At 36.1% G+C, this 13556-nt stretch overlaps 1 protein-coding gene across 6 annotated transcripts in view; it reads left to right on the forward strand.

Moving 5' to 3' along the window:
* The window catches only part of LOC145664394 (uncharacterized), a 73454-nt gene extending 64291 nt beyond the window's left edge, over window positions 1-9163 (forward strand). For all 6 annotated transcript variants that reach the window (XM_081731060.1, XM_081731059.1, XM_081731058.1 and 3 more), the window contains one exon: window positions 8384-9163. In XM_081731060.1, coding sequence (XP_081587186.1) covers window positions 8384-8409 — 26 coding nt within the window. In that variant the 3' untranslated portion in view covers window positions 8410-9163. The remainder of the gene's footprint in view (window positions 1-8383) is intronic.
* Window positions 9164-13556: the final 4393 nt, after the last annotated feature.

Raw genomic sequence — 13556 nt, forward strand, 5'->3', positions numbered from 1 at the left:
TTTATTAGATTGGATTCATTTATATTAAGAGTCCCGTTTCAGCACCGGGCTAAATGAGGTGACACTTTATATTTAAAGGAGTTCTGAACCATTACTGGATCTGCATTCGAGACAAGAAGTACACAAAAAAGTTAAATGGAAATAAAATCTAGTGAATGGGTTTACTGGCTCTGTTTTATGTACAAGTGATTTGTGAAACTATAGTTTCACGTCTCGGCTTCGGTGCTGTGAGAAACACAACTCCAACCAGCCAATGAACCAAAAGTGATTCGTTAGCGTCTGTCAATTTGAGTTGGAAATTACTGAAAAGTCGGAGTTCGGCGTTTTTTATTTATTTATTTATTTATTTATTTTTATTATAACAATGAGGCAATATGAGATGTGGACTTACAGTTTAAGGTGGAATCCAAACCACGGTAATGCGTTCCAGTTTTAAGGCACCCAATGGCAATGGAACCCGGAACCACGTACACAAAAGGCGTTAGCGCTAACCACTAGACCAGAGGGGAGGGGTGGAAAGCAAATACTGTACATAAATATTTTTTTAAAAATAACTTCAATACTCACAACTTCCAAATAGTGCTCAAATAAATCAATATCCTATTCGATAATATGTTACGCAAAAAAGAAATCGAACATACGATACCAGAAACTAAATATCTGTTTCAATAAGACTTCATGTCATGTCATTCTCTTCACTGTTTGATTCTCTAACACAAGTAATAAGTTGTTCTGAATTCCGATTGTGAATAAAAGAACTTTAAGAACACAGTTCTTCCATAAGTTACTATCTATATTTTGTACACATTCTGCTAATAACATATACACTAGTACTAAGGAAAGGAATTTTTTTTTCTCACATCCGTCTTCAACCATGTCTAAACCAACTCTATCAGATTGAGGCAACAATGGTAGGATGGCAAACAAAGAACTTCATGACCTGCTCTTGTGCTATATTATCAATAACGAATTCTTTCTTTATATTCGAGTTTCTGATCGCCTCTATTAGCACAACTTTAATAGGGAGGGGTTGTCGAACAGGAATGTGATGACTATTCATGAAATCTACTTTGAAATTTTCGTACACATTGTAGGTATATGGCGTTTAAGTCGTGAATGGTAGTTTGCATTGCCCAACACTATCACACATTTCTTATTAGTTGGTAAGTTTTTTTTTTTTTTTTTTATGAGGCTATGCTCGAACCAATTTTCAAAAACCTGTGCGTTCATATCATCATGAAAATTTGCTTTTGAATCGCCGATGTTTCTGACAGAAAGAAACAAACAAATTGCAACACGTGCAAAATCATGATACGCTTCACTCTGGATCAGGAGCTCTGAGGGCGCAAGAGCAAGAACTGTCCTCCCAAACTTTTTTCCACCACAATCAAGTTTCACCTATATAATCTTGCAACCATTGTTCCTAAGCTGATAAGAGTCTCGACAAAAATCTATACCTCTATGCAACTATTCTAGCTGACTCCATAATAACTACTGGCACATTGGGGGATAAGGGGGACATGTCCTTCTGTAATCTTGGAACGGGGGGACTGTCCCCCCAAGAATCCAATTTGAAATGTTTTTTGGGGAAAATATGATTTGTTTCCGATTGCCACAAAGTAAAGTGAGATGAAATTGACTCCCCCCCCCAGAATAAGCCTCAAATTTGCCCGCCTCCCAATGTTGAAGATAAGTCTGCTCCCCTGATCCTCCACAGCATTGTTTTCAACTTTATAAATATTTTGAACAACGCTTAAAAAATATTGTGGGAACTATCTTACCCATCTCCCCCCTCCCCCAATGTTGAAGACAGATTTGCGCCGCTGATAATAACTTGCCTCTTGTTCAAAATACGGAACTTAAACCTAATTTCTGCAGTAGCATACGTAAAGTAGTTCTCTGATATAGGAAGTGACCATCCTTTCGAAGTTCGGATAAAATTTCGTTCAAATTGGAACTTCTACCTTCACTGAAATAATCATAAATTTTGCGCCTAACAATATCACAAATGAAATTATCGATTTTAGACCGTTTCCTTCTTTTATTAGCCGATTTCTGTGGGGTTTTGGGACCTCTATGCACTATCGTTCGCACTGTATGTCGGTGAAGGTCTAGAATTTTTGCGGTTTCAGTGATTGTTCCCCTTCCTAATTTATTTTTTGTTACATACTAAAAGTATTGCACACGAGTTTTTGCGACTATTTGCAAAGAGAGTTCCTGTTGTTTGCCTTTTCATTTTCCTTGGATATCTTGGATATGACTTGCAGTATCTTGGTCCGGATTCGATTCGAGGCTGTTAACATTATTGTCGTCTCCACTGACACTAGAATTATAACGACAATCTCTACATTACAGACGCTATGGCTCGAATCACAGTCATCAGTTACAGTGACAGTAACGTTATTTTTTATTGTCGCCATTGAAATCTTGACTCTATTCTTACAGCCTCCACTTGCTGAGAATCACAGGAAAGTTTGATCGGATAAAAGCAGTGATAGATTTTTAAAAACATTGGTAACAATTAGCAGTCTGATCTCGCACTTAATGATGTAAAATTTCCTGAAATTTTGAAGCGGCTGGTAAAAAACGATTTTTTACGTTTTTTTTTCCGGAAAAATAACAAAAATCTTTGTATTAGGTTAGTTTTACTAGTAATGGAACCGTTCTTTTTTCTTCGAACGCGTAAATGTGTAAATTGAGAAATTTCAATATTGTGAATATTAAAAAAAAAAAAAAAAAAAAAAAGCATTCAAAAATAAAACTGTTGTAATTATTCTTGAAAATTAATAGTCTGCACTCATTTCCTTTAAGTGTCTTTTAGTCGTTTACTCCTGGTTGTGCATTAATTACAGAACTTTTACAATTGCATACACATCTACCATCATGAAGCGTTTGTGTTGCAACAAATAGAGCTCTTGAACGAAACTGAGTTCTTAATGTGCTCTTTGATCTGGTGAAATTTTGGTAATTTTAACCAAATTACTTCTTAAAAGAAAGAGCAGTAGGCAAATTTCGCTAAGACACATATTATTTAATATTCAAATAGAGACTTTAATATAAACTTTATGTACAAAATTTTGTATGTAAACAAATACCTGTTTTCTAGTGCGACAAATTATCTACATATATAAAAATGAAAATGACTATATTTGTAACCTAACAACTCTTGAACCAGCAGACTGATCTTGATAAAAGTTTCCAACATAGATGAAGTTCGGGCCTGGGATGGATTTTACCATTTCACTTTGAAAGTACAACTTGGAGGAAGTAAGTGCGGATATATATTGAAAATTACCGATCTTAGTGTCAAACCCATAATTTTCGGAGTTGCTAAGATGAACAGTACAGCACTGTAACTTGAGGAAGAAGGGAGATATATAAAAATGATGCAAAATGATCGATATTAGTGTGAATTCATAGTTTACAGGGCCGCTGAGGTCAGGTATTTACGCAGGGGTAGGTCCTGGGGGTCCGGACCCCCCTAAATTTCGAATATTTTGTGTAAATTTAGCCAAATTTTAGGGGCAATTTTAGGAATTTTAATATAAAATATCCTCATATTGAGTTTGGGCCCCTCCCAAAATAAATTCATGCGTACGCTACTGTCTGAGGTGAACAGTGACATTTCTGATGCGGTTTAAATCAAAATTCAAGGTCGAAACTTTAGGGAGGGAGAAGGGGTGATATATAAAAAGTGATCGATATTAGTGTCGAATCCAAAGTTTTCGGGGTCGCTGAGATGAACAGTGACACTTCGAATGCCGTTTAAATCCACATTCAGCTCCATGACCTGGGGGCGGGGAAGAGGGGAGATATACAAATGATCGAAAATGACCAATATTAGTGTCGAATCCATAGTTTTTGGGGTTGCTGTGATGAACAGTAACATTTCCGATGCCGTTTAAATCCGAATTCAAGCCCGCAACTTGGATAGGAAGAGATATATAAAAATGGCTGAAAATGACCGATATTAGTGTCAAATCCATAGTTTTCGGGGTCGCTTAGATGAGCAGTAACATTTCTAGTACTGTTTATATCCAAATTCATCCACGCAACTTGGGGGCGGGGAGATACATACATATGATCGAAAATGACCGATATTAGTGTCGAATCCATAGTTTTTGGGGTCGCTGAAATGAATAGTAACGTTTCCAATGCTGTTTAAATCAAAATTCTTTTTCGTAACTTGGGGGCGCGGGAGAGGGGACATTATATGTATATCCCCTCTCTCGCGCCGCCAAGTTACAAAAAAGAATTTTGATTTAAAGGCATTGGAAATGACCAATATTAGTGTCGAATCCATGGCTTTTGGGATCATGACATGAACACTTCCGATGCTGTTTAAATCCATATTCAACCCGCATTAGTACTCCTAAGGGAAGGTTGACATGTAAAATTAATTGAAAATGACGATACTAGAGTCGAATTCATAGCTTTTGGGGTCCCTAAGTTCATTGGTGACAGGTTTGGTGCCCTTTATACCCAAAATGAAACGTATTTTCAACATGCGAAGAACGAATATTCTGCCAGTCTTTAATAATAACGACCGGAAATTTCACGTTAAATTCTTTAATATATTTGTCGGTGCTCAAATTTACGCATTTGTGTGATGTATGTGTGTATATGTAAATAAGATCATCTCCCTTTATGAGTTGTTCGAAAAATATAATTACAAATAATAAAGAAGAATTTTTATCAGAAACCAGAAAACTAAAAAGTAAAATTAAAAGCTGTTGCTTAAGTATTTTTCCCGCTAGTGAAATACGTAGTATATATGCTGCAGACACGTTTCAGCAAATAAGATAAGTATCAGGCGAAGAAATAGTTTTTAAACTATATTTTCCGGATTTAGCCAATATTTCCGAACAAAAGATTTTTTCTAATGGGTTCAAAATTTCCGGAAATTTTACATAGCACAAGGAAGATACTTATCTTCATAAAATACATATATTTGATTTTAACATACTGCTATTAACTAAAATGGTTCTGGCTCTCTTATTCTGGCCCACTTCGCTGCCATAAAACTGTAACTTTATAAGATTACTTAAGATAATTTAAATGCGTCTATATTAATTAATCGAACCAGGATTATATTTTATGATCTTTTGTAGTCATAACTTCATTCTATCACGGTGCTAACTTTAAAGGAGTGGTACAAATATATTTGTTCCCACAAAATGTCCCTTTCTAATACAAGAAACATAAGTACTCAATGATATTAACTGTAAACTAGTAAATATAAAATAGTTTTCATTTTGAAAGCATACTGTAGTAAAATATTCGAAAATTTCAATTTTTCTGTTTTTTTTCAAGCTCGGGAAAAAACGGTAAAAAAATTTTTTTACCCAAAATTTCCAGCTTTTTTTTTTCAGGCCTTTACAACACTACTCGCACTACGATCTATTCTACAAGGACTGAACGAATAACCGAATATTTACTGAAGAAATTTTCTTCAGATGTTGACAGAGAGGTTTTTGCCTGTTACGCGTGGAAGAGTGTAAATATGTGACAATCGCATTTCTATTCATTCATCTTTTTAGTAGCTGAAAATTGAAAGAAAAATCTTAACACTAAAAGAAAAGGAAGAAAAGAAAGTTCTTAAATTTATAACCGTGAAAAGTATAAAGAGGATGTTTTCCTCTCGATGTTAGGTCGAATGAATTTTCAAAATTGTTTTTTTTTTTTTTTCTGTGTATAAAGTGGGTGTAACGTCTTAATATAAGGGGTTTCTTACTTGCAATAAAATTATATATATATGTATATATATATATACAGGGTGTTTCAAAACAACACCGACAACGTGTGTGAGGTGGTTCCTGATACCAAGATAAGACGAAAAGTGTAGACCAACCTGGGTGCACAAATGCTTCCTTTCGGAGTTATAGGCTGCCGAAAACATGAAAAAATGAACTTTAAAGTTCCATAGCTCCAATACTATGGGACCTACCGTAGTCGGGTCAAGACTTTATTTAGAAACTAGTATGTGCCCTATACAAATATCTATGTTTTAGAATCGTGCGGTACTTCCGCAACAATTTTTATAGAGGTAGTTGATGATTACTTCAGATTATATGCCCATAGCCAAACGTTGTCGGTGTTGTTTTGAAACACCATATATATATATATATATATATATTTGTGTACCTTTCGAGACCTCGTCTGGACAATCAAATTGCACTGTGTGGCAACGTTGCAAATAAAGAACCATAGATTAGATACACTAATCTATCAAATAGTTATATCGATTCATTCCAGATGGTAGTTAAAGTCAACATTGATTGACACTAGTATCACTTATTAGGGTAGCAATCGATTCAACTGCATGTTATATTCGTAGAATAAAGCTAATGGCTCCAAGTTAATCTGTGACGTTGCCACATTCTGAAATTTTGATTCCCCATAGCGGCCCATCTTCTTTCGAAGCGTACTCATGAGTTTTTATCAATTGGCTGAATACCATTAAAACAAAAAAAGAAAATTACGCTGAGACGCTGAGAAACACGGAATTCAAATCACTGACTAGCTTTCGAGTGGTATTTTCAGGTTCATTATAGGCATGTTTAAAACAGAAATAAGTAAATTGAAAACTAAAACTTGTACTCATAGGCAGCATACTACCTTGATCAAAAAGTTCCCAGAATCACCACCGTGTGGCGCTCTCAGTTACTTGATTTGACTTTTTCTGTGGATTGCCACACCTGTCAGCGATATTTTCTCCCAATTTAAACATCTAAATTTGCAGTTTGTGAAAGTGACGCAGTGTTGAGTACATCTGTTTGGGTTTATGTTTCGATTTTTGAAATGGAGTTAATTTTGTAACAGCGAGTGTTGCAAATGGCGGTAAGAATGGCTACAATGGTGCAAAGACCTTGGAAATGTTGGAAAAGTGTTTCGGCAATGATCCTCTAAAAATATATATGTGTATTTATAAACGGTTTGCCAGTGGCACGAATACTTTATACTTGGCCGTGAGTGAGTCGAAGATGATGAACGCAGTGGTAGGCCATCGACATCGAAAACCAACGAGAACATCGATACAGGGAAAGAAATGTTGGCCGGAAACTGTAAATTAAGAATCAGAAAACTGGCAGAAAACTTGAACTTTGTTTATGGATCCTTTCAAGACATTATAGCGAATAATGTGGGTTCGCGCCGTGATGCAGCTATGTTAGTGCCGAAAGACCTGAATTTCATGCGAAAAAGGGACCGCATCGATATCGCCAAAGACATGATTTGCAAGACTGAATCCGACTTAACATTCATCAAACACATCATTAGTGGAGACGAGACGAGGGTTTACGAGTATGACACGCAATCCAGACATCGGGCGAGCGAGTGGTGAGCACTCAATGAGCCAAGACCGAAGAAACCACATCGTTTTCAGTCGAAAAAGATAATGATGCCCACGGTTTTCATGGATTACAACGGTGTTGTACATCATGAATTTCTGCCAGAAAGTCAGTCAACAAGAAGTATTATTTGGGTGTTATGAAGCGTTTGCGTAAAGTAATTCGCCTAAAAAGAATAAATCTTTGGACAAACAACTCGTGGATTTTGCACCATGACAACGCAGCGTCTCACAATGCTATCATTATCCGCAAGTTTCTCACCAAAAACGTAACGAATACTATTCGGCAGCCACTGAATTCACTGGTTTAGCTCCGTGCGACTTTTTTGTGTTTGATCGACTCAAGAAACCATTACAGGAAACACATTTTAGCGGCCGAGAGGAGGTAATACGAAATTCGAAGACGACTGATCGACATACGGAAAATCGAGTACCACAAATGTTTTGAGAACTGGATCAAGTGCGTTGCAGTCGATGGGGAAACTTTGAAGGAGACAACATCAATTTTCAGGAATAAACTTGTATTTTTAATTTTGTGAGTAAATTCCGGGAACTTTTTTGATCAAGGTGGAGTTTCTGTACCTCTGGGCGTGGGGAAAAAGCTTCGGAAAGACGCACAGTATATGCCTTGTTGTACCGTCACGTATGATAAAGGGAAATAGTTTTCAGTTTATGAAATGTTGATTTCAGATTTTTCCCGGGGGGAGGGTATTTTCAATACACAGGGGAGTCAATAGTACTGCGAAAATGTTGGTAGCCCACGCTGAGCTCAATCAGTCCCAAGGGGAAATTTTCCTGTGCGCCACCGCATGAAATCATCACTGTGTGACAGAAGACATAAGACATATACACAACACGAAAGAATTTACGTAAATTTGTATGCAACATGTAGAAAGATAATAATACGGACAGTTTTAATGTGAAAAAATGCAATTCAATAATAGATAAATCAGTCGAATGCGTGATATGAAAAATGTTAATGTAATAATGGCAGTTTGTATATATTCCTAATTCCTGAAAATTTCTCTGTTGCAGATATTTTTGAACTCCTCTACCCTTGACCGTACTAGTCATCGAAGACTTCTTCCAAGAATTTTTTTTGGAATACATTATTTATGATTGTTATTATACTATATAATGTGGACCACAATATAGTTGTAATGTTAAATAATATAGTTTGGCGCACACCTATCGAATTAAACTAAAAATAAAATAGAAAGAATTCCAAAGAAGAGGTTGTGTAATTTGTTTATATTTTATAAATTTTCAAGTAATGTGATATATTTCTTTATTTCACTAAATATAAAGCAAGAACACTTTTATCTTTTATCAGTTTGTGAATTTTGTGTCTACAGATGCAGTGTTATATTTTTACATTTATAATATTCGATTGTTTGTGCGTATCTGTGTATGATATTAAAATAGACATGATATGTAGACAAAATATATTCAATTAAAAAAAGAAATGAAAAACTGTCGTTCGTCCAAAGGTCACATTCGTAGAAAATATTAAAGTTAACATAAATTTTAAATAATGACTGCTGATGTCCTGCACAAATAAACTTGTCGTATTTATTTGTTTTTACTTTCTTGTACAGATTTATTTATTATTAAATTGTAAGTTAAAGAGGAAAATAGTGAGAATTCTGTTGTAATATGTACAATATCCATTATCATCTGCAGTAGTTGCGAACTAATATGTGATATCAATACAGCTAAGTCAGATTTGTGTTTTGTTATTGTAATGGAAAAGGAAAGTTTTATTATGTTGTTTTGAAATTAAGGTGAATAAATATTTTATTTCATTATCAATAATCTTGTGTATTTATTAAGTACATTGATGAAAAAGGAGAAAATCTGCTGTTTCATAAGCATTTCCAAGTAGTGAAAGGTGAGTGACAGTCGAGTCGAGGCTCTATATACAGGCTGGATCATTTGTCTTGATATACCCTTGTAACTTTTAAACTATTACGTACAAAATGTTAAAATTCATTCAAATATCAACATTGGGATGTTGTTTGGCATGCTCAGAAATACAACTAGATTAACAAATTAAGTGTTACCAACACGACATGAAGTTTTATTTTTCCCAATGGCACCACGTCAAGTTACTACATATTTCAGATTACATAATACCCGCATACAAAAACTTATAAATCACACTTGTTACGCGGTGTTGCAAACTAAGGACGCTACACTATCATAAACATCGAAAAACAACCAAATTTTTCAAGAGTTCAATAGTATTAACGCAAATGAGACGCACATAGCAATGCAAATCCAAGTATCAATACTACGGTTATCATATGGCTTATTTCGAGCAAGTAGGAAGAAAGTTGCAAGGAACTGAAAATGATGAAGACTGATGTATTGCTTAAAGTGGCGAATTTGTGGAAACTTTTAAAACAATTCTTGATTTTTACTTTCTTTGTACATTAAAACAATACTTTTTGAGAGGTGCAATTATGACAAGTTCTCGGAATTACATAATTTTAAACGGGGTTGAAAACTTTATCAGTGTTTAACGTATCTCCAGAACGTTTCAGATATCAAATTGATGCAAACATTATGATCTTTACATCTGTTGGAAATCATCTGTGTGATTGGATGAGGTACTTATCTAACCAGTTTTTTTTTTTTTTTAAATCATCTATGTGATTGGATGGGGTACTTATCTAACCATTTTTTTTTTTTTTTTTTTAATTAAGGCCTTTGAAAAAAATTAAAATTCTCAATCCCTTGTAACATTGTTCCTATCCATTCGAACCGTCATGTCATGATCATACCACAATTTGGATGTTTGTGATCCTGTAGCGTCCTTAGGTTCGCAATAATGAAGAAAGTATTATATTTAATCCACGTGGCAAACACTTATGCTTTTGTGTGCTTCAATTAATCTTCACTTGTGAATTATAAAACACTGTCCTTTTATAATGGCAAAGCAAAAGGTACTTACTGCTGAACAAGATCTAGTATCTATACTCTACGTGGGGAAGTGTATAGTAAAAATAAATTATAAACAAACTCATTATACAGTTTAAAGATTTTCATCACACTCTTGTTAGAAAACAAGAGATTCGTACAAATGAATACAGAAACCTAATCGCAATGTCTAAATTCACCACAACGCAGCAGGAACAATGGGGAGTTCCACTAAAATACGGATTTAATATTTAAATTCAAAAATAAATGTAAAACATTGATATAAAATTTCTCTCTAAGTTTTCAGGTTATACGTCATGTGTTCTAAGTTTACAACCACGATAGTTTCGCTGATCCTGTTACTAGCCTCCTCAAGAACACTAAAGATTGATAACTTGATGCTAATATTTGTATGTGATTGCCGAAGTTCGCTGCTCTCTGACTGACTGGACTTGTCGGTCAATCACAGTTGCATCGTCTGATTGGCTGCTGGCATTTTGGTGCTCACAAGAGTTGGAGCTAAGCTGGTATCCCGTTTCTATACTGAAGTTGTTGGGATGCTTTCTGATTTCAGTGTCTTCTTTATTCATCCTTTCGTGATAGTTGCTGAAGTTCTGGAGTACTTCTGCATTAGGAACACTTTTGGAATACTTTTGTGGAATACTTTTGTCGAAGTATTTGATGCCGTGTTGGATGGAATGTTCAACCACAGGAGATCTTTCACCTTTCACGTCTCTTTAAATGGAAGATGTGTTCGTTTATCCTGGTTTGTATGCAGAGTTCCTATTGGTCAGAGAAGTCATTGAAAATTTGCAGGTCAGAGAAGTTCAGGGAAAAAGATTGGAAATCAGGGAAAGTCGGAGAAATTTTATAATTGAATGTGTAAGAAGTATCGTATCTTCAGAGTAATTGATTATCAAACGTTTCTGGGTAGATATTAATGATCACAGTTTGGGACTTTGCTCAGATTTTTATGAGAGGTAAGTGGAATGTACGTATGAGCCATTAATTACTATTTGTCTCTATAGAATAAATGTTCATCGTTATTTATTCCTTATTGATATGTCAATGTCATCCGACACCTGTCATGGAAGTCAGGCAATTTCCTGCCAAAGTTCAGGGAAAGTCAGGGCAATAGGTTTCTCTAGATCAATAGGAACCCTGGTATGATCCGTCCTATTTGTCAATTTACTTGTTTACACTACCACATACACAACCTATTTTGTACACTCTGGGCACCCTGTAAGTTGTACGCTCTGTTACTGTTTCCAGCTTACTCCATATTTTGTTATTGGGCTTGTGAACTGGTTTTATATTGTACTTCAATACTTTCCCAATTATATCGCTCGTCCATTGGACAATTTTTTTTTTTTTTTTTTTTTTTTTCAGTTCCGGGCTATCATCATCATCGAGTGTGTTTTGTTAATTGTTGTATTGATTAGTGTTGCACTGTAATCGTTGTTTTGCAACGTTTGTTTGACGAGGCTAATTTCCGCATTGATGTGTCTTCTATATGAGTTCCTTAGTGTTCTATGGATAAGTGTCGATACCCTGCCTGTTTGTGGGGCAGATGGTGACATGAAGTGGCAATGAGATATGAATCTCTGCGCGTTGGTTTTCTGTATACTTCATGTCCTAGTTTGCCATTCTTCAATTTGTACACTAAAACGTCCAGGAAAGGAAGTTGATTATCTCTTTCTATGGTAAACTGGATATTTTCTTGTATTAAATTTGGGTTTTTTTGATAAATTTTTAAATGTGTTGTCTTTCAAGTTGCCACATTTTGAATGACTCATCAACGTAACTAAACCAGTAGCGTGCTTTGTATGGGCCATTCTTCAACGCTGTCCGTTCGAAATATTCCACATAGAAATTTGCAATAACTGGTGAGAGGGGTGAACCCATGGCGACGCCATCAGTCTGTTCGTAATAATCTGCGTTGTAAAGGAAGTAAATGGTTGTGAACACACGATTAAAAAATGTTAGTATATCGGCTGAGAATATTTTTTCCAGCAATTTCAATGAATCCTTCAAAGGCACCCTCGTGAAGAACGATGTGATATCAAAACTCACATGTATGTTTCTGGATAGAGGCTTATTTCTTGAAAAGTCCTTGTTAAATTGATATAAATTGCTGATGTGATGTTCTGAAATCCCAAATGTAGTTTGAAAAAGGTGTCAGATTTTGCTAATACAGAAGGTTGTTCGCTGTATATCCGACCAGTGCTGCCACCTGGCCTACCTTGCTAGAACTATGGGTTTGCTGGCGAAAGCAGTGTTGTGTCTAACGTTGTAGGTGCGTGAGTTTTATCAAATAGTGCCGAAAATCATCCGATATTGGAAGGGTTATGTATTGATCGGTACTTTTCCACATTGCTAAGTTTTCGTACGTACACGAGGTGAAACAGTGTCGGGAGAATGGATTAACACTCAGGTGACAGCTGCGAAACATTCACCCAAGAAAATCACCAGGAGAAAGGCTGCAAGCAAAGCGACACCCGTAGTGCTAAGGGGAATCCGTTGATTGACGTGCTTAAAAAAAAGTCCCCTGACGCAACGTGATGTGGGCCACAGATTTCCACTTCGCACCGTCAATTGTGAACAAATCAATTTGCAAGCGCCTCAGATTGAAGTTTGTACGGAAGGCCCTTGTACACCACCTGCTACCGCGTCCCACTGCCGTGCCTAAGACGAAATGCAGGAAACTGTATGAAAAGTACCTGGCGAGTTTCAAACGGAAAGTTGTCATAGTGGATGAATCATATGCTCATCGCATTGCTGGTGGTCACATTCGGGCGATCACATACCGTGAAACTGACCGCAAGAGGCGCAGCAACATTGTTCGTCAGTGCAGGGAAAGTTTCCCTTGTGGCTTTGTAGTTGTTAAGGTATTCGGATATGAAGGTAAGTTGGTGGTACGCAAGGTGGACAAAAACGTGAAGGTGAATGCGAGATACTTCCAAAAATCCATTCTGACACCTATCTATTGAAGAGACATCCCACAATTGTATAGAATGGACGCGAACCAGGTTATGATCCATATGGAAAGGCTTTGAGTTATACCGCCAGAACATTTTTTTTTTTAATTAATCAGGAAATAGCTGAGGAATTAAGAATTCGTATCATTCTGTTTTGAAGACATTTCTGTGAAAATTCCAGATGCTAAGCCAATGGATTTATGCGCATTTGGACTGTTGAAACGATGTCTTTAACATCGCCGCCCGCGCACCTTGGATGGTCTATAGAAAGTTTGCAGGAGGAGTGGGACAGAATTCCCATGCATTGA

Source organism: Thermobia domestica, chromosome 11 (assembly GCF_964235325.1).
Source record: "Thermobia domestica chromosome 11, izTheDome1.hap1.1, whole genome shotgun sequence".
NCBI classification, from domain to species: Eukaryota; Metazoa; Arthropoda; class Insecta; order Zygentoma; family Lepismatidae; genus Thermobia; species Thermobia domestica.